The sequence below is a fragment of the Misgurnus anguillicaudatus genome, chromosome 10 (genome assembly GCF_027580225.2).
Source record: "Misgurnus anguillicaudatus chromosome 10, ASM2758022v2, whole genome shotgun sequence".
Taxonomy (NCBI): Eukaryota; Metazoa; Chordata; class Actinopteri; order Cypriniformes; family Cobitidae; genus Misgurnus; species Misgurnus anguillicaudatus.
Window position 1 is genome coordinate 1,087,611 of NC_073346.2, and position 25,359 is coordinate 1,112,969.

Sequence of the window (25,359 nt, forward strand, 5' to 3'; positions counted from 1 at the left end):
GAACTGTTGTATAAAAGCAATATCGAGCCTACGGCCTCGTGCCTCTGGCCTAATCACAGCCGTGATGATATAGAGCTGTATCGCACGACTCCGAGAGCGATGTTGCTTTTGTGCAGCAGTTCGACGGCACACGTTTGAAAAACGAAAACTAGAAAACAACAACGGAGTTATTTTAAAAGCCTCTTTGTTTGAGAACTACTTCTTCCACCACGGATTTGAGGGCGGCCAGAATGACAGGTAAAACTTTCGGCTGCTTTGAAGCTCATAACAACTCAATGGACAGAAAAGCCGTTACTTTATATTACCGTTTCTTGGTCACAAAGTGTAGTTTTAAGATTAGTTCAGTCGAGAATGTATATGTATTATATTTAAATCTGCAGTCGATTAGTAAAGATAGCGCCTGTTTGAACGTTTGCTTAGTGAGATTCGGTAAGAATGAGAACCAAAGCATGAGCGGACGTCAGTGTTCACTCGCCCCGCTGACCACCGCCCTCTCTGGGCTACACCTCTAACAGAGATACCCTGGCTCTCATGTTGGCCTTGTTTGTTTATGATCGTCAAAATGAGATCAAATCAGCAGTATTTGGTGTCATGATCAAACTATTACTTGTTTTTTAATTCATATTTAGTGTCTTTTGTGTTGTTATTGTTTTGGCGCGAGATAAAAGTTAATAAAACTACTTGTATAACGTTACTATTGCTTTCTCATTTATTCTTAACGTGATACGAGCACTCGATTATTATTATTAAACTTTGTTCTTAACAGTACGATATAAAAAGTTTTTTTATAAGTGTCAGAGAGATGTTTTTGCATGCTGCTTATAAATAACGTTATACCAGTGGCGATATCTCATAACATGTTTTAATTGTCACGTCACGATAAAGTAAATGATCAATGTCCACATTTAAAAGCTGCGGTGCTTACCTGCAGTTCCACGGTGTTTTCGCGTTCTGATAAAAGATATAGCTCCAGAAAAAAACGAGTGTTTATATTCCTCTTTCCAAGTGTTAATCGTCCACACGATGTGACAAGACATTTCTCCCATTAACTTTAACGTAACATCCAAGAGCGCTGATCTTTGAAGGAATATTAACTTCCGATTGGGGATTCACAGACTGATTTATGAGCTAGTAAACTAATGAGACACACGGAGAGTGATTCACACAGCGCGTCTGTGTTTTTCCATTCAGAGATGAGCCTGCTTAGGACCTCCATTCACTAGGTGGCGGAATGATATGAAAGGTGAAGCGGTTACAGTGCCGATATCAGCACAATATCGCATAGCTCTTAGCCAATCAGATTCGAGAACCAGAAAGAACTGTTGTATAAATTAATTTATCATGAATTCTGTGTAGTTAAACCTAAGAAAATAAGGCTACTAACCAAAAGCACTTTTGATTAATTTAATGTTTTTTTTTTATTAAAATGTTGAGTTTTAGAACAGTTTTTTGTCACAAATTTTCTTTGGGGGGCCGCCAAGGAACGCACCGTACACAAGGGGGGCCGCACGCTGAAAAAGTTTGGGAACCACTGCCCTAGAGCAGAGGTCCCCAACCACCGGGTCGCGACCCAGTACTGGGTCGTGGACAAGTTGCCACCGGGTCGCAAGAACGTCCCGAAAAAAATTGTATAATAGCCACGTAATAGCCTAATCGGGTATTTTGTACTTTAAGAGCCGACTTCAAATAACATCAATCATTTCCACTTTTGTACAGAGCCACGCTCTCTCTCTTTTTCTCCGCGTCTCTCTCTACCAGCGCATCTGCGATCACATTGCTGTCATTAGAGTTTGTGCATACAGTACTTCAAGTACTGTATGCTCCTAAAACACAATCGATCAAAGAATTGCGGAGGTATGACTTTATGAATCATTTGCAAATGTACATCGCAATGATGTACATATGCGGAGACGTTCAACTGTGTGACAGCGCAAATTACTGAAAAGTAATTATTTTATTCTTATTTACAACAACTTCAGAATTATCCATCGATCGTAGCACCATGATCAAAATAAACTACTAGGCTAATAATATTTTAACGGCTACACTTTTAACGTAGGTTTGAAAGGAACCTAAACTTGTCAATCATCATTAATCATGGTAAACGTGAGTCTCCGTGCCTCTGCGCCCAGCCGCAATTCTTCTGGCATCTCTTCTTCTTCACTGCATTTTTCTTCTCTTCTGTTACTTGGAATTGGGTCTCGAGCCCGACCAAGATTCGAGCTGCCTTCGAGAACAGCAAGCCATGTTCGTTTAGGTTCCAATAATTATTGAGACTAAATGGGCAAACTAGTAAAAACAATGAAAGTAAAAAACAATCCGCCAAAATATGGTTTTACACGTCTATAGAAAATATAGCCTACTATAGCCTAAATAAAGCAATTATTAATTTTCCTAATGCATGGTTGTTATCTTTACTTCCGTTTAAAATGTACATATTTCGAAAAGGAGGATTTTCAGTACATTTGAACAGCAACTCAGCGACCCCAACCACCCCTCCCCAATCTCACCCCCGGTCCGCAAATTTTTTTTAATGCTGAAACCGGTCCGTGGTGAAAAAAAGGTTGGGGACCCCTGCCCTAGAGAACTGGTGCCCTGCAGAGTTTAGCTCCAACCTTAATCAAACAAACCTGAGCAAGCTAATCAGTACTGATGACGTTTCACAAGTCCACAAGAACGCAAGTACAGACAAGAACGCATATTGAGAAACGGCTAGTGTCTTCACGATCACTAGAAAATCACAGGTAGGTGTGTTTGATCAGGGTTGATGTTAAACACTGCAGGGCACCGGCTCTCAAGAGTAGTATCTGAGGAACCCTGGGTTAGAGAGTCTGGATTGTAAACAAAAGGTTGCTGGTTTGAGTCTCATGGCCAGCAGGTAACGACTAAGATGCCCTTGAGCAAGGCATGTTTCCCCTAATTGTTCCCTGGGCACCGCAGTGTGCTCCCGGTGTGTGTTCATTAATTGCAGTGCGTGTGTTCGCTACTCACTGGGCTGGGTTAAATGCAGGGGTCACATTTTAAGTATGTGCTATCATAATTGACAAATCATGTAACTTTCGTTAGCTTAGCATATAGGGTTTTGTAAATCTATACATTTTACTTTCCTGTTCATGGTATTATTGCCAATTCCCTATATGTTATACTTCTCATATAAAAAAATTTTTTAGGGTCATTTACATGCAAGCTGAAAAGGCATGCTTAGTTTCATGTGACACATAATTAATTGACCAAATGTCCTATAGTCATGAAGGTAAAACCGTTGTAATATTTTATAACCTACACTCAGAAATAAAGGTACAAAAGTTGTCACAGGGACGGTACCCCTTCAAAAGGTACACCTTTGTACTCAAAGGGTACACATTAGTACTTCAAAGGTACATATTTGTACCTAAATAAATGGTAGGACATTTTTTTAATGGGCACTGCCCTAAGTGACAGCTTTGTACCTTTATTTCTGACAGTGTATTTATGAGGACAGTAAAAATGACCAATAGTACCATGTAGTATACAGGGCATGCGCAACTTAGTAGATCACTTACGGTTCTGTATGATCTACACTGACATGGTGCTGTTTTTATACATGAAGAGATGTGAATAACAAATGTCCAGTGGATATGCTTGTTAACATCTTAAATCTAAGTAAAAGAAAATGTACTAACTTTTTATATACTTTATAGCTTTTGACAAAGGCATTTTCCTCTCACATACATTCAGACATTAGAATAAAAAAAGAACAAAGCACAAATAATAGGGGATTATCAGGCTTCCGTGTTTTGAGGGCGGGACTTGTCAACTTTGTGCATGGCCACTTCCAGCACAGTTCAACAGTGGCTGAAACGAAGGGTTGATGTCACTGCTCTGTTGTAAGTCGAACAAACAACATCAATCATACTTAAGTTTTCTTGGATTTCTGACTGAATTGAGTCTAGAAGTGAAGGCTGTGGCACTTTTTACAACATTGTAGTGTTTAAAAGCAGCTTTACAAGAGAAGAAACCATAGAAAATGGGGAAATTATTTATATATAGAATATAAAGGAATAAAATAGAATAATAATAATAACTCCTTGAAGAACAATAGGGTCCTCACACCCCGGTGTGCTTGGGCCCTAATTAAACATATGGTATTACTGCCAAGTTTTGTGTTCTCACAAATAAAGACAAATTAGAACGGTATTAACTAATAAAATGGTACTAACTTCGAGAACACTGTAAAACCCGATAAGTTAACTCAATTTAAACCGTTTGAGGAAACCGATAGCCTTAAACCATTTTTAAGTTTTAAAACTCATACATATGAGTAGCCTACTGTAAACAGTAAATTATAAGTGCATATGACTAAACATTTTTGAGTTACCTTTACTCAAAGGTATTAAGCTTGCTTAAGTTCATACCACTCAAATGGTTTTAGTTCACTTAGGGGTGGTTTCCCGGACAGGGATTATCTTAATCCAGGACTAGGCCTTAATTTAATTAGGAAATATAACTAGTTTTAACAAACATGCCCTACTAAAAACATTACCTGTGTGCATTTTGAGGCAAAACAAAGGGCACTGATGTATTTTAAGATATGTCAGCTCGAGTTGTTTTCAGTTTGGACAGCTCTTAAAAATGTTTTAGTGTAGGATTAGTCTAATCCCTGTCCAGGAAACCGCCACTTAATACATTTTATTTAGTTCATACAACTATATAGCTACTCAAATGGTTTGAGGAAACCGATTGCCTTAAATGGTTTGAGTTGACTTAACTCAAATGAATAGGTTCACACAACTATATAGCTACTCAAATGGTTTGAGGAAACTGATTGCCTTAAATGGTTTAAGTTGATTTAACTCAAATGAATGAAGTTACATAAGATCAGAAAAACATTAGTATCAAAAATAATGACAGAAAAGGGTGAAATTATTACAGTTTATTGAACAATCATTTATTTTACAAACATTGTTTTAGACATAAAACAAAAGTGAGCTGTTCAGTCCAAATTCACATTAAAACTAATATTAGATTTACACAGTCCTTATGAAATAAATCAAGTATTCCTTTATGACTTTAATAGACTGTCCAAACAGGAATATTATAAAACAAAATCAGTGTACTGTCCCTTAATTCAAACAACATTTAAACATTAAGACATACACTTTTTCCATGTATTTTCCAAATTACACATGGTCACATTTGTCTACGCCAAGCAGTGAGAAAACTCAAATATTATATTTTCACTGACAAAACTGTGGTGTACTTACAGCATGATGAGTAAATAAATAGGTCCACTTGTAGTAACATTTCTTTAGTTTTTGTTGTGTTAATGACGGTTGGTAGATGAAAGTCAGTCAGCCTCCTCAATGGTAAAGACGCGTTTGTACTTACCTGTGAGAAAACACAAAAATATGAATACATTTTCCACTAACAGAACTGTGATATACTAACAACATAATAAACAAATGTGGTACATCTAAAGTTTTTGTGTGTGAATGATGGTTGGTTGAGAACAGTCAGCCAGTCTCCTCAATGGTAAAGATCCAAAATTATGCTGGACACATTCGTGCTAACCTGTGAGAACACACAAATATGAATTACTTTTCCACTTACAGAACTGTAGTATACTCACAACATAATAAATGTGGTAGCATTACCTTTAAAAGGTTTTATAAGTGAATGGCCATCTGTCAGTACTTACTGAGAGAAATTCAAACTTGCGCGGGAAATGCTTGTGCTAAACAGTAAGAAAACACCCACACACAAATATGAAAATATAAATTTTCCATTGAAAGAACTCTGTACTCACAACATAATAAATAAATGTGGTAACGTAAAGGTTTTATGAGTGAAGAGCTGTTCGTCAGTACTCACTGAGAGAAATTCAAACTTGCCCGGGAAATGTTTGTGCTAAGCAGTGAGAAAACACAAATATTAATTATTTTTCCAATCCAATTAAAGAGCTGTGGTTTACTCACAACAAAATAAATGAATGAATAAACGTGGTAACATTACCTTTAAAAGGTCTTGAATGACTGTTTGGTTGAGAACAGACAGACAGTCCGTTAACATTAGTCCTTACTGAGAGAGACAACACATAATTCAATTCAATTTTATTTATATAGCACTTTTCACAATTGTTACTTGTTGCAAAGCAGCTTTACATGAGAAGATGTAGGGGAGAACACAGAAAATCAATAGATAATATAAGAAGTAGAAAATAGCAGTTAAGGATAAACCGTACAAGCGAGCGTAGTAATAATGTAACGTATACAGTAAAGTGCTAAGCTAAGCCAAAGTTGGCTGACTCTCCCGGGGAGGAAAAACCCTCTAGGAGAAAACCCAGTGGGAAAACTACTAGATGGACAAAAACCCTTGGAAGAAATTAATATATATTTATGTATGTATATATAAACACTGTAGGGATAGGAGGCGGGTAAGCGGATTAAACTGGTTCAGCCGGTGGTCGTCGGTCGCGTATCGGCTAGGCATCACGTTGAGGGACAGCCAGTAGATCAGTGGTGTGATGACCTTCACAGCAACAGGAACTGGGTCTGTTTGTCTCATTGTCCTCGTGGTCGAGGATGAGACAGGGAGAGAAAAACAGAATTCTATTAGCGTAGGGGCCATTCGCTTGTGATGCAAGTGTTATACAGTATTGTGGTTTAAAAACCGCTCAGTTCCAGACTGGCTACCTATTGCGACAATAGTGTATTACCCATATGAGGTATGTGAGTGCTTTGTTCTAGACAAAATAACTATTGCGGGATAAGTACATTTACTGGACATTTTATGTGAATGCTTTGTTAAAGAAGAATGTCTTTAGAATGGAAGTTTAGCTTTAAATTGATCGACTGTGTCTGATACTCGAACATTATTTGGTAAATCATTCCAGAGCTTAGGGGCTGAGTAGGAAAAGGATCTACCACCTTTAGACACTTTTGATATTCTAGGGATAATTAAGTGACCAGAATTTTGTGATCGCAGTTTATGTAGTGGATTGTATTCTGATCGTAGTTCTTTAATATACGAGGGTGCTAGGCCATTTAAGGTGATTAGTAATATTTAAAATTGTATGCGATATTTAACTGGTAGCCAGTGTAAAGATGCCAGAATTGGACTAATGTGGTCATACTTTTTAGATTGAGTAAGCACTCTTGCGGCGCCGTTTTGAACCAGCTGTAGCTTGTTTACCTGATTTGAATGGCATCCCCCGAGTAACGAGTTACAATAGTCTATTCTAGAGGTCATAAAAGCATGGATAAGCTTTGCATCTGATGCAGAGAGCATATGCCGTATTTTTGAGATATTTCTAAGATGGAAGATTGCTGTGCGGCAGACGTTGGAGATATGACTATCGAAAGATAGATTGCTGTCGAACATTAGGCCTAAATTCTTAACCGTGGAAGATGGCACCACTGTGCAGCCATCTATGGGCAACTTGTAATTATCTGACATATTCTGTTTGGAGCGAATTGGTTCAATAATAAGTATCTCAGTCTAATGTGACAAGGATGTAAAGCTGGATATCATCCGCATAGCAGTGAAAACTTATGTTATGTTTCCTGATAATGTCTCCTAGAGGTAACATATATAACGCGAACAGGATAGGACCTAAAACTGAACCCTGTGGTACGCCGTATTTAACCGGGGAGTGATATGACTCTTCCTCATTTACATAAACAAAGTGATATTGATTGGTTAGATACGATCAAAACCAGGCTAACGCCTGACCACTGATGCCAACATAGTTTTCTAGTCGATTGAGTACGATTATCTGATCTAATGTGTCAAAGGCTGCACTAAGGTCTAGTAATATAAGGATTGGGATTTCACCACGATCGGATGTTAATAGGAGGTCATTTGTAAATCTAAGCAGCGCTGTCTCTGTGCTATGGTGGGGCCTGTATCCTGATTGGAACTTTTCGTATGTATTATTATTCGCTATGAATGTGCGTAGCTGGCTTGGCACTACTTTTTCTAATATTTTCTAAAGAAAAGGTAGATTTGAGATTGGTCTAAAGTTATTAAGATCTCCCTGGTCAAGGTTTGGTTTTTTAATGAGCGGTCTAATAACTGCTAGTTTGAAGGCTGTTGGAACGTATCCTAATTCTAGAGATGAGTTAAAGATATTTAGTACTGTGTCTGACACTACATGAATAAATATATGAATTAATTTTTCACTTACAGAACTGTGGTGTACTCGCAACAAAATAAATGAATGAATAAACGTGGTAACATTACCTTTAAAAGGTCTTGAATGACTGTTTGGTTGAGAGCAGACAGAAAGTCAGTTAACGTTAGTCCTTACTGGGAGAAAAAAACAATAATATATTAATTAATTTTTCACTTACAGAACTGTGGTGACTCGCAACAAAACAAATAAATGAATAAACATGGTAATGTTACCTTTAAAAGGTCTTGAATGACTGTTTGGTTGAGAACAGACAGACAGACAGACAGACAGACAGACAGTTAACGTTAGGTCCTTACTGAGAGAGAAAACACATAAAATATGAAGTAATTTTCCACTTAACGTTACAGAACTGTGGTGTACTCAATGCACATTAATCTGCTGTTAAAAATGAGTCTGAGGCAATATTGCTGTGTCTCGTCAATATGTCCAACATTACACAAATTACTGTAACCGAGACAGTATTACAATGAAGAGTCACGACAAACAACATGTTTTTAAAGTTTAAACTAAAGATGCCTTAAAGAGGAAGGTGTCTGAGGAAATATTGTTGTGTCAATGTCGCATTCTCTCGTGGTAACATTACACACATTTCCTTAACCGAGACAGTTACAATAACGAGTCACGACAAATGTTTTTAAAGTTTAAAGATGCTTTTAAAACGTTGAATTGCAGGGCTTACCTGTTAGCTGTCTGTGTCCTGGCTGCTGTTGCTCTGTGAAACTCCGCGAGAGATGTGGGGGATGGGCGCTTGTCAAAATTAAAGCCATTATTTACTTCAGAAATGCGTGATTCTGGTATTCAGTACTTATTCGGTTTAAGTTATGGTTAATCATTTGCAGTTTTTGAGTTCATATCACAGTTTTTATTAAGTGAAATTAACTTATTAAAAAACAATAAGTTGAATAAACTCATTTCGTTTAGTGACTTAAGATGTTTAGTAATAAATAAGATGTTTAGTCAATATGATAAATGACAGGCATCATATTAAATGATGATCCATATTATGTGAAAATGGCCCCTAACAAAAGAATTAGATGATAGCAGGGTTTTATATTACCGGTACATAAAGAATTTTGCAACAATACCATGAATAGCAGTAGCCTGGGTGCCAGCCGATCTTAGCCCCGCCCACCACGATTTGAAATACGGGGAAGATCGGTCTGGGGATTCACCGTTGAGGAGCTACTATGAGAATATCAAAACAGGCCGACGAATCAAATTGTGAGGGCGGGCTTTATACGATGATTGACAGATAAACGACAGTAACGTAATGAACCACGTCACCAAAGAGCGCGTGTGTTGAATGGCTGCCGCTGTAGAGTTCAGATGTGTGGATTCTGACATTGAGTCTGTTCTAAAAGATATCGACAGAGCATTGATTTTAAAAGAGGAACAGAGAAACGCGAGCAGGATTGTTGATGTTTTTGCCGTCCTTCTTATGGGATTCGGCAAAGGTTGGTCGCAACTGAAATGGGCAACCTTATCATTAGGTATGTTGCTAAAATTTTCAAAATGGTTAAATGCTAAAACGAGTTGTTCAGATAGAAAGAGCTTGAAACAAGCTTTTAAATGAGACCAAGATCATGTATATGGGTTAAAGAATAACAAAGTACTGGCCATTTGAAACTCGAAAATCATCACTTTATTTGGTCCCATGTTTTCCATTAAAATTCAAGAAAATGTGTGACCGAATCATGAAAATTATGACGTTTTTAGCTATAACCTTTTAAATTTTTAAGATATTGACCTGAATCTTTCAGGATAAGCTGTTTGCCATATCCTCTACATATTCTACTTCTGAAAAGTCAGATATATAAAAAAACAAACCACTAATTACACCAAATAACACTCTTTATTCAGTCTATATATACAGACATCTACTGCATGGCTGCATGGCTGCTCCCCATTCTTACCATTCAAGCAGATTTTGGTAGAGGTAAAACCACCTTTGGTAGTCGTTCAAATTTATTAAAATTTCGTCCACTTGTAGTTTAGCAATTAAACTAAATGTCTTTACAATTTCAAGAATGTCTTTACTCAACTTCAGTAAAAACAGCGATGATTTTACAAACAACAGACTTTGGCGAGCTCGCACGGCCAGCAGTGAAACATAAAAGGTGGTGACTGAAAACGAGAAGGTACCTATGCTTCTTCCGGTGATGTTAAGAATTAAAACTCAGAAATTTCACCATCAACAAACCAACAGAAGCAGTATTTTCCACAACACCGCGCGCCGCCTGAGGAAATCTTGGGTTTCGTTGAGCGGAACCAAAAAATCAGCCGCGACAGCGGAGTTAGCAACATACCTATTATCATGGCGAGGCAACTCTGCGTGCACGACGAGATGGATATAATTAGCGGTCATTGCCAGCTTCTTTTCGGAAGCCCGGAATCGTGGTTGTCTAATAAGTGGAGGGACATGCTAGGCTCCAATATTTTCAAGCCAACGTAGGGTATCGTCGTGGATGAAGTTCACCTAACGTACAAATGGTAAGAGATAGTCATACTCTATGACTTAGTAAATACTTCATGTTGTGATATAAACGAAATGTTGTAAACATAGTAGGTGTTGATGTACATTCGCTAACTCAGACTTAGTATAATCATCACAATGTTAGTGTCGTAGCGAAATAACTAGCAGTTCGGTCAGGCTGCAAAGACGTAATTTCAACATACACTCCGTTGCTCTGATTGGTCGTAGGTCTATCCAATTGAGTGCAGAGGCATTTTTCGGTTGAGACACGCCTCATAATTATAGCTCAATGGAGCGGTATCAGACTCAAATTCTGACTAGAATTGAGTATGACAACGTCAGGCTAGAATAGCAGTGCAAAAAACATCATTAGGTGCATCTCAGCACCATACGCTTACAAAAGTGAACTAGTGACGTCTACACAAATAAAAGCTATTTTAACATAAATTACTACCCTAAATTAATCTATTTTTTTTCAATTGAGTCATTCTCCGGAAGTAGCCATGCACAAAGATCGCTGAAAGCGGAAGTTCTACATATCAGCGTGAAAATAATGCTCTGAATAACAATAACAAGCTTAAGATAGCACATTTTCTGGTTTGGTCACTTGACGCTCGACATATACTCTATTGTATTCTAGGTACTGTATATCTGATACTTTCCCACTTTATATGTTTTCTTTTATAAAAACCTGCTTTGAAATAATCAAATATTAGTAATATAAGTACTAATTGAATTGAATTGAATGTGCTGAAATCATATGCATTGCCAGAGTTAAATTGGTCTGGAAATCAATACGTTGCTTCACTTGCTCCAATATTTCTACATCGCAATTTAAATTTATTGTGTGGTCCTATCTGATGCATCTTTTCTCTTTTGTTTTGAGATGGACAGAATAAGAAAAGTCCCTGATGACAAGTACTTCCCATTAAGAACAGCTTGCAAATACTGTATAATGGAGGATGATGAAGCAAAGATGTGCAGCTGGACTTAAAGCGATAAGTCAGCAAAAAATGAAAATTACCCCATGATTTACTAACCCTAAAGCCATCTGAGATACATTTGTCCATTATCTTACAATTCAATTTGAGTTATATTAGAAAATGTCCTGGCTATTCCAAGCTTATAACAGTAGAAAACAGGGTCCACGACTTTCAAGCCCAAAAAAGTGCATCGGTCCTTCACAGAAGTTATCAACACGGTTCCAGGGGTTTAATAAAGGCCTTCTGGGGCATTTGATGTGATTTTGTATGAAAAATATACCTTTTTAAAACTTTATAAACTATAATAATTTGCTTCCAGTAGTGGCCAATGCACATTATGCCGAGCGTATGATGCATAAGCTTGTAGTTTTAACTTGTTTTAGCTAATCACTCAATCTCCTCAATGTCCTCAATGTCCTCTTGTCTTATTTTGAAATCCTCTGCATCCTACGTGAAAAGGTCACGTGTCACAAATTTAAATCGCACATTTGCAGACCATTTTCAACAATAATTCCTATAACAACAATGTCGGGACGGTTCTCTTCTCCACACCTGTAAACGCTAGAGCATAGGTCATGCGTGACCTTTCAACAGGCTTACGCATTACGTAAGGTCGCACTGATGTGTCACACGGCTGGTGCAAGATGAGAAGTTGTGGTTTAAAAGTACTTTTTTTCTTGGCAATAATGACAATTGTTTCACTAGATAAGACCTTTATGTCTCAGTTGGGATCATTTAGAGCCCTTTGAAGCTGCTTTGAAACTGCAATTTTAAACTGCATTAAACTGTTGCGGTCCAATAAAGTCTATTAAATTGAGAAAAATCTTGCAATGTTTTCCTCAAAAAAAAAAAAAAAACTTAATTTCTTCTCGACTGAACAAAAGAGAGACATCAACGTTTTGGATGACATGAGGGTTAGTAAATTATCTGGATTTTTTTTATGAAAGTGGTGTAATCCTTTAAGCTCATGGATCTTGTGTCACTTAAGAAGCAAGCAAATCTTTGTGGCGATTAGGGAATAGGTGGTATTATAACAATGCTCAGATAGAAAAGCCGCTAAAAGCCCCCTCAGTAAAAATTGAGATAATGATATTGACCGAATGCTCTCTGCATGTATTATAAATTTATCAATTACTTTTAAATCCGCTTTATTCCGGCCTCAGGCCATTCGGAAACACTTTTGGTTGGCAGAATCCATTAAGCGTCTGATTTATATTGTCTTGTAAAAAAGCATTTTAACTTCACACTTATTTTGCATCTGAGCTCTTCAATTATAAATAATTACATTATATTGTTTCATCATATTGTTATACATTTCTGATGTACACTCACCTAAAAGATTATTAGGAACACCATACTAATACTGTGTTTGACCCCCTTTTGCTTCAGAACTGCCTTAGTTCTACGTGGCATTGATTCAACAAGGTGCTGAAAGCATTCTTTAGAAATGTTGGCCCATATTGATAGGATAGCATCTTGCAGTTGATGGAGATTTGTGGGATGCACATCCAGGGCACGATGCTCCCGTTCCACTACATCCCAAAGATGCTGTATTGGGTTGAGATCTGGTGACTGTGGGGGCCATTTTAGTACAGTGAAGTGAAGAAATCAGTTTGAAATGATTGGAGCTTTGTGACATGGTGCATTATCCTGCTGAAAGTACCCAGCTAGAAATAAAAAGTTCTAAGAAGGTTCCCTGAAAGTTCCAGAATGTTCCCAAAAACATTCTGCCAACGTTAAAAGCGGCTAGTTTTTTTTAAGTTCTAGGAACGTTTCTGTTGTCTGAACGTTAGAGTAATGTTACATTTTACAATTTTTAAACGTTATGACAATGTCATGTTTTAATGTTCACACAATGTTTAAAACAACAGCTGTTTATTATATTGACTTGTTTGGTTGTTGTGTAGATGATAGAGAATGATTGCATTTTATTATTTAATAAAACATTATTTCTGAATGTTCAGTAAATATATTGCTGTAGAAAACTCAATTCACTTACTAGGTTTAGATGTTGATGTTTCATTTTAAGTCACCCTTATTGTGATTCGTGTTTGTTTTAGTTGGTCTCTTGACACTTGACTTTTTGCCTACTAGTTTTTTCCTGGTTGTGTTAACTTTGTGGTAATGCACCACATTTGTTATGAAAAGTTATTAGTGTATTTCTGTGGTTGTTGGTACATAATGGTAAAGATCATCACCTAGTTCATTTACTAATCAAAAGTTTATTTTCTGCCAATAATGTATATTAGATCCAACTCTTTCACAGCAGTTTGTCATTAAGGAGTTTTAGAAACTTTGGACAAAAAATATCCACTGTATAGTTGGGATGCCCAAACATCAAGAATCAGACTATGAATCTCAACCATGGTGACAATTAAAATTGTTTAAAAAATCTGTATTTATCCATGCTGCAGTGCATGCTGGGAGTCCTGAAAGAGGTTTGTAATTTGTTAATACCCAGCATGCAATGCAGCATGAAGTTTTTCATTTAATTGTCACCATGATTGAGATTCATAGTCTGATTCTTGATGTTTGTGCATCCCAGTTATACAGCAGATATTTTTTGTCCAAAGTTTCTAAAACTCCTTAATGACAAACTGCTGTGAAGGTGCTGGATCTCGTTTACATTTTTGACAGAAGATGGAGTTTTGATTGGTGAATGAATTGGGTGATGATCTTTACCATTGTGTACCAACGGCCACAGAATAACACTATTAACTTGGCATGTTCATAACAAATGTGGTGCATTAACACAAAGTTAACACAACCAGGAAAAAACTAGCAAGCCAAAAGTCAAGTGTCAAGAGACCAACTAAAACAAACACTAATCACAATAAGGGTGACTTAAAATGAAACAAACATCAACATCTAAACCTAGTAAGTGAATTGAGTTTTCTACAGCAATATATTTACTGCATACAGAAATAATGTTTTATAAAATAATAAAATGCAATGTTTCTCTATCATTTACATAACCATCAAACAAGTCAATATAATAAACAGCTGTTGTTTTAAACATTGTTTGAAGATTAAAACATGACATTGTCATAACGTTTAAAATGGTAAAATGTAACATTACTCTAACGTTCAGACAACAGAAACGTTCCTAGAACTTAAAAAAAACTAGCCGCTTTTAACGTTGGCAGAATGTTTTTGGGAACATTCTGGAACTTTCAGGGAACGTTCTTAGAACTTTTTATTTCTAGCTGGGTAGTCATCAGAGGATGAGTACATGGTGGTCATAAAGGGATGGACATGGTTAGAAACAATGCTCAGGTAGGCTGTGGCATTTAAACGATGGCCAATTGGCACTAAGGGGCCTAAAGTGTGCCACGAAAACATCTCCCACACCATTACACCACCACCACCAGCCTGCACAGTGGTAACAAGGCATGATGGATCCATCTTCTAATTCTGACTCTACTATCTGAATGTCTCAACAGAAATCGAGATATATCAGACCAGGCAACATTTTTCCAGTCTTCAACTGTCCAATTTTGGTGAGCTCATGCAAATTGTACCCTCTTTTTCCTATTTGTAGTGGAGATGGGGTCTTCTGCTGTTGTAGCTCATCCGCCTCAAGGTTGTGCGTGTTGTGGCTTCACAAATGCTTTGTTGCATACCTCGGTTCTAACGAGTGGTTATTTCAGTCAAAGTTGCTCTTCTATCAGCTTGAATCAGTCGGCCCATTCTCCTCTGACCTCTAGCATCAACAAGGTATTTTTGCGCACAGGACGGCCGCATACTGGATGTTTTTCCCTTTTCACACTATTCTTTGTAAATCCTAGAAATGGTTGTGCGTGAAAATCCCAGTAACTGAGCAGATTGTGAAATACTCAGCCTGGCCCGTCTGGCACCAACAACCATGCCACGCTCAGAATTGCTTAAATCACCTTTCTTTCACATTCTGACATTCAGACATGGAGTTCAGGAGATTGTCTTGACCAGGACCACACCTCTAAATGCATTGAAGCAACTGCAATGTGATTGATTTATTAGATAATTGCATTAATGAGAAATTGAACAGGTGTTCCTAATAATGATTTAGGTGGGTGTATAACAAATAATTCTTAATTTGAAAATTACAATAGTGTTTAAAACTGTGCATGAAACTATGATAACTTCATGTTAAACATGTTGAAAATAAAAAAGTACTAGGTTGTTTTTATCCCAACTTGCTGGGGTATTTTCAATCAACCATGAGTTGAAACAACCCAGCAGTTGGGTTTAAAAACAGCAATTGGGTCATTTTAACCAAGCAGTGTGTTCTGTCCAATAGTGACCCAACCCTGGGCCCTATTCCTCAACTGAATTTGACTGACATTTGAATACAGTTTGTGTAAAGTGAATAACATCTCAAACCCCTATTTTTTCTAACTCTTGCTTTAACCTTGGTCAGTATTCTAGAGAGATGTGGCTGATTTGGAATTAACTTTAGACGTTGTATGGTAAATTGTGAAAGCATTGTTGATATCTTAACAAATGATGTAATGATGGGGAGCTTACAGTATGTCTGCGCTGAATAAATCGCCTTGGCTGGATGCTGGTCTTAGCTGGTCTCCCAGCCTGGTTTTAGAGGGGTTTGGCCATTTTTTAACTATAGTCAAGCTGGTCTTAGCTGGTCAGGCTGGAAGACTTAACTAGCTGACCCACTAGAGTATAAGTATGTGGCCTTAATACTTTTTGACTAAAGTCCCTTTATTTACACAGAAACATCACTGCATCAGAACCGTATTTAAACCAAGGTATCATGAAATATGAAAAACAGATACCTGTGTTACAAAAGGCTGCAAGGTTAAAGAAAAAAATGTTTTGTTGATTTTATGTGTCAATTTTATTGTTTGCACATCGTATTCTTTTAGGCAGACAAGACAAAACAAGCTGAAAGTTAGCAGTTTTCTTAGCAGCATGATAAACAACACTATTTAAACTAGGAATAAACTGTAGAGAAAGCGAGTAAAGAATGATTTTCCTCACTGAAACAGTAGGCTAAATGACTTAAATGTCTTGCAAAGGCTAATAAATAATGCTGACAGTGTGAAAGTCCTGTTATAAAGAATGAGTCTGAATACACTGCACGGTTCATCTCTACCTTACATAACACTGTTTGTGATAAATTCAGTCAGTGAGCACACGCCACATTTTGATTTCTTTATTTACAGGAACAATGCACATTAATGAACATGACTGTAAATGAGCTTGAATTATTCTATTGTTGATCTGGGACCCTGAACATGATGCTAAATCATTTTTCCTATATTAAAACAAAAAGGAAAAACACACCCAATAACTACATTACTAAGATATTAAAACACATATTGTGCTAAATTAGAAATAATGGTAACGCTTAATGAAAAGTTGTAACTGCTAACATTAGTCATTGTCAATTGTTCATTGTTAGTTCATGTTAGCTAATGTATTTACTAATGTTAACAAACACAACTTTATTGTAAAGTGTTACAGAAATAAGATACAAGAGTTAGCAAAATAAATGTGCAAACCCCCATTGTTATAGCCCTAGTGGTTATATGAATTATTTGTGTAGCTGCTATGAAAAACAAACTGATCGTTTATATCATATAGGGCGCATGCCAAAACAAGTGCTTCTAGATCTCCAATCTCTCTTGATCTGATAGATGAATGGTACAACATTTGACTGGACACTTTTCAAAAGATATATGAATCTATTGTAAGGTCTGCAGCTGCATTAAAGGCATACAGTGGTCTAACACCTTATTAAATATAGAAACCTCAGCTATTTTCATGGTGTTCACATTTTTGGTCAAACCTAGCAACAGGAGAATCACAGAGAATTACAGGAAGTCTAAAATTAAACAAAATAAAATTCTGATGTTGACAGTGCTAAATAACCACTTTGAAAGCGTTATAATATGAAATGAGATGGAGCTCTGTTCCACGCTGACATACTGTTTTAACAGTGAAGTCCGGCTATGTGTAGTCTTAAACAAAAATGATCATATTATTTCGTTTTAGAGTATTTGTACTAGCTTGTGGTGAAATTGTAAGACAAAGGTGATATAAGAAATGATTTCCATATAACATACATACATCATAGCAGCCTGTGTTGACTTCTATCAAATATATCTGAGTGTAAGGTAAATTGTGAGCACATTTTATGACTTTGCCACTTGTTTTGGTAAATGGAAATTTAACTGCTTTTGAGTAGACTGATATTCTAATTTATCTAGTACAATTTCAGAAATTATAAAATGTTATTATATATTTAAATTGTTCAAATAAGCAGTGTATAAACAGTATAAAGCCATTTGTATAAAAAATTGGTTTTACGATTTGTCCACATTTGGCCCGAACCGAGGATTAGGGTTTAAGTTTCCATGTCCATAACTGCAGCTGTGGATGAAATTGCTTAACCTACAAAAATGTGCTCACGATTTCCACAAAATGAGGAAACAAATTAGTAAAAAAACAACATTTTGACGCGTTATGGGTTTTTATGGATAGCAGGAACCCAGAGTCTTCATTCAGATGCTCATGGTGGACTGGATAAACTGTGTAAAAAAGAAATGCAACAAAAAATAAATGAATAATAAATAATGCATTCCTGTGAAGTAAGTATTTTTAAGGCATCTGCATTTTGTGATAGCATTAATTACATCAGCTTTCCCAAAACCATTAGCTATGACATCTTCTTTTTCTGTAGGTAGCATTTATTCACTTTGAATTTAATTTCTCTTTTAATGAAGACACAAAAAATGTTCAAATATGCTTTATCGACAGCATGGTATAAATACCTATTAAGATACAGTGTGATTGAACAGATCTGTAGCTCCCTCAATCATGAATCAGTTTAATGCATACACTAGTTCAGGCACTAGTAAAAAGCCTGGCTCACTACACAATAGGATACCTAGTCATTTTCCATTTATTATAACCACTCATTATCACTGGTATTAATCAAAAACATGCAGAACCAATCAGTTTCTGACTATATTTTTAAATGCGGTTTAAAGTGCATTATGAATAATAATTATTAACCTCCTGAGCTTTGGTTTGTCTTTTTTCAGATTTCTACCAGCTATTTTATGGTTAGGAAGAACTAATAAATATAATAACCAAATATTTTTCTTAAACATGGACAATTACACCGCTTCATGTTCTGTGTACAACAGGTTCCAGTTACACAGAATTAAGTATTATGGTGCAAACAACAAAAAAATTTGATGTCCATATATAGGAATTTTCAAATGTATTGTATTTCCTACCGGTTTAGGCATGTGTGTTTCTGATAATGTTGATCAATGGAAGTCTTTTTCAAAGTTCAGTTTAATGATGTTCATTAATTTGGCTTGTGCGCTTTTTATCTGAGAGGCTTCAGGAAATGTAATGCGACTTCCAGGTACATATAGTGGACACCAGTGCTCCCAGTTTTTTGCGGTGCATTGTGGAATGTTTAAGGGAAAACATTTAGGTGCACTGTAAGGATTTTGTGATTGAGAAAGAAATTGCTGACTCTCTGATCAGTGCCCTAACTGCTGAACTACAGAGACACGTACCTGTACTCTAAATAAAAAAGGAATTATATAACTAAATGTATTATTAAAAAATACGAATTGTACTAAATACTCTATTAGAACGACATCCTTTTACTCCATAATATTTAGGATATTATCTTCTGAATACTTACATCATCATACTGAAATGTTGCCATTCCCTGTTGAGCCTGGTCTCTCTTCCTGAACAGATCTGAACACAAGACCAATGCAAATGATTTGCCCCATTTACATTCAGAATTTTATTAAAAATACCCTGAAAAAGTAGAGGATACTTACCAGTCAAGCTCCTCAGTTTGACACAGCATGCAACATAATCATCAAATGCGATCTTTCCATGAGAGCTGAAACGCTTAATTATGCAGTTCATGGCCTGAGGACTCAACCTGTAGCCTGCACACACATCACAAGGTTTCTATTATTCTCAAAAGAAACAATTAACAATAGCAATAATCAAAGCTGGCAGTTCTGGGGAAAACATCCTAGACAAAGTGCTAAAGATATCAAAATGCCTTCTTTTGTGTTCAACAGAATAAAGAAACTCATACAGGTTTAGAACAATGAGAAAATGAAGACAGAATTTTCATTTTGGGTCTAGGCTCAGTTTAAAGAAAAGTAAGAACAATTCACAGATACCACAGATGATTATTTTAGAAATGCTTTTTTTTTAAACTTTTTATTTACAGATCTTTTTTTCATTTACCCCGTGTAAACTCAATCATAAAAAGAAACTTATTCAACCAAATTTTTAATGACCCAATTTAAAAAAAAATGTTTTACAAATAATTGAAGTGAAATATAATTATTAAAATAAGTATTTTACCCATAGAGGTGACAGCCTGATTCATTTCTTGCGAGTCAACTGTGCCGCTCATGTCTCTGTCAATGCTCATAAAGTGTTGCCTCCATCCAGTCAGCACCATCCACAACTCCTTAAACTCATTAAAACCCATTGAGCAAGACATGTCTTTCTATTGAACAGTTAAATTATGGAAAATGAAAGCTTCAATTCGATAGAAAATTTGCACTACATTCAACAATCAGGGCACAGTAGTATGATGCCTTTAAAACCTAAGGAGGTCACACACCAGGCGCTGGGGAGAAGCGTCGGGTCGCGTGAACACATTATTTAACACATAAGTGTTTCTCGCCCAGTATGTAACCTCCTGTTTATAATTTGTCTCAGTGTGACATCAAGGATACATCAAGCATGCTGATCATCAGTCTACACGTCTCAATGTTGAAAGCTGCAAAAAATTTAAATGAGTGTTAAAAGTACTATGAAGCTCACTAATTTAACTAGAACGCAATTCTTATTTCCTCTAATACAATCTTAATAAACAAAATTCATGCAGTATATAACTATGGCAAACTTATGACATTAAGACACGGATGTGAACTTTCTTACGTCTGTAGCCACCAGAAAAGTTGGCCTGAGTCAGACAAGTCTGAAGTTCTTCAGCAGATATCTGACCATCCTAAATAACAAAATGATCAATTGTATAATTTACCCACAAGCAGCAATTATAAGAGTTTAAGCACTTTATATTTAAAAAGAACCCCACCCTGGTTTAAGCGAAGCAACCGGCATGTGTGAAACTCTGTAAGACTTTAGAGTTATATTTGAAGAGTTTGGTTCCAAAACCAACTTTTTGATTTTTTTATTCTGCATCCCAATTAATATCAATCAAACTGCAGTTGGTTTGTTTTGATTTAAGCCTTTATGAATAAATAAAAAAACAGCTACGTAGCAAAATAAAATACAAAAAAACATGATAGGATGATAATAATAAACATATTTTATAAAAATGGAAAGAGGCGTTATCTGGTTTTGGAACCAAACTCTTTATTTGTTAACTTGAATAAATGCATTCTCTAACATCAAGTAACAATGAGCAATATAGTTTCCATCATTTATTAATCTTTGAAAAAGATTATTAAAAGATTCTTATTTTAATGTATTTTTAACGAAATATATCAAATGCAAAAACCCTAATATGGGTTAAGGCAACACGTGAATACGCTGATTAGCTTTAATCTATTTTTTTACTAAATGAAGTACGATATAAAACAATTTATTTATTATAAAACCATTTATTTTCATACCACTAAACGATTGTACAACATGAAATAAACACAAGAAAATCATCCAGTTAAAGTAAAGCACAGTGATGTACTACAGTTAAAAGGATAACAAATAACAGACTTCATATGACTAATAAAGATAATTATAAATAAATGCCAGTTAGATATATATCCAAACCAAAGGGAATATTTTATGTTTGACCATAAGACACCGAAGGGCAGAGCAGCTGCACTGAGATCACGGCAAATTTCAGAAGGACTTGCCGAGATGAGGCTGCCCTCGTCGGTGTAAACGCCGCTGACCACCCGCTGATTGTCCGGAACTCACATATCCAAAAGAAAAGTTTAATACAGGCGCTATATCTTTACTAACTGACCACATATTTGAAGTTAATTCATCTATATTCTCGACTAAACAGCTCTTAAAACTACATTTCATGACACAGAAAGAGTAATATTTCAAATATTGTGCAAGCTGCTTTAAGCTTTATAGTCGTTGGCGCGAAATGCATTCTGGGAAACTTGGCTGTCAGAAATCCGCACAAGGCCCTGTCCCAAATGGCGCACTTATGTGGACTTTCGGTCTCGTGGCCTTAAATTGCGCGTGCTCGCTTAGTCTACGAGTCCGTAGGGTGTCCATCTGTCATTTTTATGCTTTTAAGTGTGCTCATCAGCGCCTCCTTTGCCCCCTTGATGCGGTCTTCAGCGAAGCCCGCACTGCAGCAGGCTTTGTGCACTTTACCAACCCAGAAGTCCTTGCGAAAGAACAATCAGACCAATCAGACGACGGAAGTGAGGAGTTCTCATGCAAAATACGACTCCGGTGCACCCACGTGGACTCACATCAAGGGTCCCTAAAGTCTGCACTACATGATGTTATCAAAGTGTGGACTCTGTGGAGGACCACAAGTCCGGAGTGTGCCATTTGGGACAGAGCCCAAGTACCCTCCTGATGCATCCTCGATAAAATGGGCGGATCAAGAACACATCTGGGGATGTTATGTGAACTTGGCTTGATGCGAACTTTGATTTGGAACAGTACTTGGGCTGCGTTTGATGATGTTTTACAAGTCCACAAGAACACTCCTTGGAAGGAGGCTGATAAGTTGAATCAGGTGTTTTAAATAAGGAGACATCTTAAAACTTTCTGGGAGGGGGGGGCTCGAGGACCAGGATTGGGAAATCCTATTCTACACCTAGCTCGTAGAGAAACTGAGCATGTATAGTAAAAAGTAACTAATGGAGTATAAATCAACAGATGTCTATAAGTACGTGCTGAATGGTACAAGTTTTTTGATGATCGTTTCTGTCCAGACTGCTTGCTTTTACTGCATTTAACCTGTTGTCTGATTTTTGGCCTGGTAGTGGCAGCACCCTTACGAAAATTAACGATGCTTTTACTACAGTTAAAACCAAAAAAACATGGTTACTGTAGTAAAACCATGGTAACCACAAAATAACCGTGGTTTTGACAACCATGGTTTTCAAAAACCATAGTTAAACCATGGTTTTGCTCATAGTAATCAATTCACCAAAAAAACCTTTTGTTTTTGCCTCCAGTTAGTGCCGTGACATAACCATGACGTAAGCTCTAAGAGGGTCTTTATTAATTAAATTAACTACATATAATAACTTTGGCAGAGTACATGAGACCATCTTACTTGACCAGCAACTGCAGTAAAGTATCCATAAAGAGGGTCCTGCTGCTGTTGTCCTGGGAATCCACCTCCAAACTACAGGGAAAACGTGGAAGAGGCTGGCTTTAGTCCCACACAAGATCAAATTATTCAAAATAGGTGTCACATCCCTCACAGTTATATAATATTTGTCAAAATATAACACTTTGTTAGCTACAAAACATGCAGAGAAATTACAATCAAATACCGTACAAATAAGTTTATTGTGAAAGTAATCTGATGTCGTCTCTTCTCTCATTACCTTCTTAAATGCACTGTGCTTACATCTGCACATTATGCAAATAAGACCAATGACATTCTCTTCTAAGAATCTTTTACATTATTCAAATCATGGATACAGATTTAACACAAATGAATTGTCGTTCTCCAATGTAGTTTTTTTACAGAACAAAATCATCTACAAAATCCTAATCTAATCCTAGTCAGTGTGTCATTTCCTTCCTTAAGAGTAATCACAAACAGAGCTCAAAGTGTCAAACCAAGCAAAAGAATATTGCTTTATAGTTCTCTGTTGTCAGAAAAGACTGCTGTAATAATGGACTGGCCATCAAAATTAAACCGTTTTTATACAATTGCATAGTGGATAAATGTGCAGCACGTAGCCTATACCTACTGACCTTATTACTGAACTTATATTTTCAGTAAATTTGAAACATCAGTTTGATCATATTTTCTAAGGATAACTTGTAACATAAGTGATTAGTTAGTTACACTTGAAAGCAAAAACATTTTATTTTTTTAGTTTTTATTAAAATATAAATGTATTTGCAATAAGACTAAACATCATGCAGAAAACAGGATACAACTAAACTTTTCTGCTGATTAAATATCAGTCACAACATTTTAAGTCAGGTTAATTTTAATAAACATGCAGATTACCCACAATGCATAACCTCGTCTTACTACACATTAGGTGTGTTCGACTTCATGCGGCGCTGCGCAGACCGATCGGCGGCTGACTTGAAGCAGTGCATTTTGGTTAGTAAGTTTGTCCGACTTCAGCTGGCGCTGCAGGCACGTGACTGTGTCATATGGGTTTTAAGTACCGCGAGAGCGTTTCGAGAGTAGCCGGCTAGCTCAGCCGGTGCAGCTTCTCCAGAGCGGCTGCACGGAGTTGTGATGACGTAACAGCTTTACGTGATTGGCTGCCTCACTGATGACAACGATCACGTGCGTTTCAAGTTTAATCCAACCTTTAGTTCCACTAATAAACATTCTAAATTCATGTTTTAAAACAGGAAAAAACACTTTAATATGCTTAAATATGTTATATTGTGTCGTGTAATAAAATAAAAAGGAAAATTCCAAACTATATTGGTATTTTAATAATATAGACTTGTTTCCCGTTATTTTCGGGTATACAGTATAAGCAGCAATTAAAATATTCGATATAAAATGTTTCTGGTTGCAACTTTTTATTAAAAGGTTTGTTTTTATCAAATTCAGCATCTAATTCACTTCATTTGCGATTAAAAACAAGGAAACACGGCGCACACGTCACTACGGCAAGCAGCAGGTGTCCGGCTTGACGGCTCCGTCTTCAGTTCCTCCCTCGACTGCAAGCGGCAAACCTCGCCGATCGGTCTGCGCAGCGCCGGATGATCTCGAACACACCTATTTACTGCATGTATGTATGTATGTTTGTCATTGACACACCCAGCTCAAGTTACAGCAGTAAATGGCAGATGTGCAATAAAGTTGCATTTAATATTGAGAAACTTAAGGAGCATAATGGGGTTGGTTTCCCGGACAGGAAGAGGTTGTCCGAGTCCGAGGTTTAATAGCTGATAAATATACAAGTAAATGTAAAATCTATTTCATAAACCTCTCACAACTGTTCCGGTCTTAACAGACTAGTTACACAACATAATAACGAACAGCTCTCTGCTGTGGACACTGTAAAATAAAATAAGGATATATCTTTAATCTACAGCCGACTGGTCAGAAGTGAAGTCTTGATTTACATTGAGCAAGCTCGGACTAGACTTCGACTATACAAGATCTCGAGCAGTGCGTCTGATGTTTCTTACATAACACTCAAAAAAGACACAAATCTTACCCCTCCAGGAGCTGGTGCACCGTATCCCGGATAATTCATGTTGTTTAATGCGCGATTATCTCTCGACTGCACACAACACCGGACAAGCTGATGCTGTTAATGTATGAAGCTCCGCCCTCTTCCGTAATGGGAGTGCCTTTGTCTAGTAGATCATAAAACAATGATATAACATCATGATGTTTTTTTTTTTAATGAATGTAATTTTGTTGTTTTCTCTACTTCATGAATGAACTGGCCTTTGAAGCTTTAAAATCAATTACAACAAACTCTTTGGATATTTATGGACTGTGCGGAAAAATACCTCAGAACAATGCGACATCTTCTGTCAGATGTGTGTAAATGCACCAAGAAATAGAG

The 25,359-nt window shown here is 36.7% G+C and overlaps 1 protein-coding gene and 1 long non-coding RNA gene across 3 annotated transcripts; both read right to left on the bottom strand.

Annotated features, from left to right (window-relative positions):
* Positions 1–4,897: 4,897 nt before the first annotated feature.
* Positions 4,898–9,258, bottom strand: LOC129449270 (uncharacterized). Of its 2 annotated transcripts, XR_012371383.1 has the most exons (6): positions 8,853–9,258; positions 5,992–6,057; positions 5,851–5,886; positions 5,634–5,713; positions 5,451–5,550; positions 4,898–5,367 (listed from the first exon to the last, which is right to left on the bottom strand). It is a non-coding gene; the product is annotated as an uncharacterized lncRNA (long non-coding RNA). The 2 variants fall into 2 exon arrangements; XR_008646032.2 differs by lacking the exon at positions 8,853–9,258 and having other exon boundaries at positions 5,992–7,022.
* A 7,508-nt stretch (positions 9,259–16,766) lies between these two features.
* Positions 16,767–25,155, bottom strand: sri (sorcin). Its single transcript, XM_073871767.1, has 8 exons — positions 25,003–25,155; positions 22,908–22,979; positions 20,570–20,639; positions 20,365–20,408; positions 19,985–20,132; positions 19,441–19,554; positions 19,296–19,354; positions 16,767–18,159 (listed from the first exon to the last, which is right to left on the bottom strand). The coding sequence occupies exons 1-8, from the start codon at positions 25,039–25,041 to the stop codon at positions 18,133–18,135; spliced, it is 573 nt and encodes a 190-aa protein (XP_073727868.1). The 5' UTR covers positions 25,042–25,155; the 3' UTR covers positions 16,767–18,132.
* Between the last annotated feature and the right edge of the window lie 204 nt (positions 25,156–25,359).

Bases quoted from the DNA above. Each gene is read 5' to 3' on its own strand.
- sri (XM_073871767.1), bottom strand. From the start codon at position 25,041: ATGAATTATCCGGGATACGGTGCACCAGCTCCTGGAGGG. The intron at 20,133-20,364 runs GTATCCTTGATG...ACTGTTCAATAG, and splicing joins TGATGATCAGCATGCTTGAT to AAAGACATGTCTTGCTCAAT. The intron at 19,355-19,440 runs GTAAGTATCCTC...TCTTGTGTTCAG, and splicing joins CAAACTGAGGAGCTTGACTG to ATCTGTTCAGGAAGAGAGAC.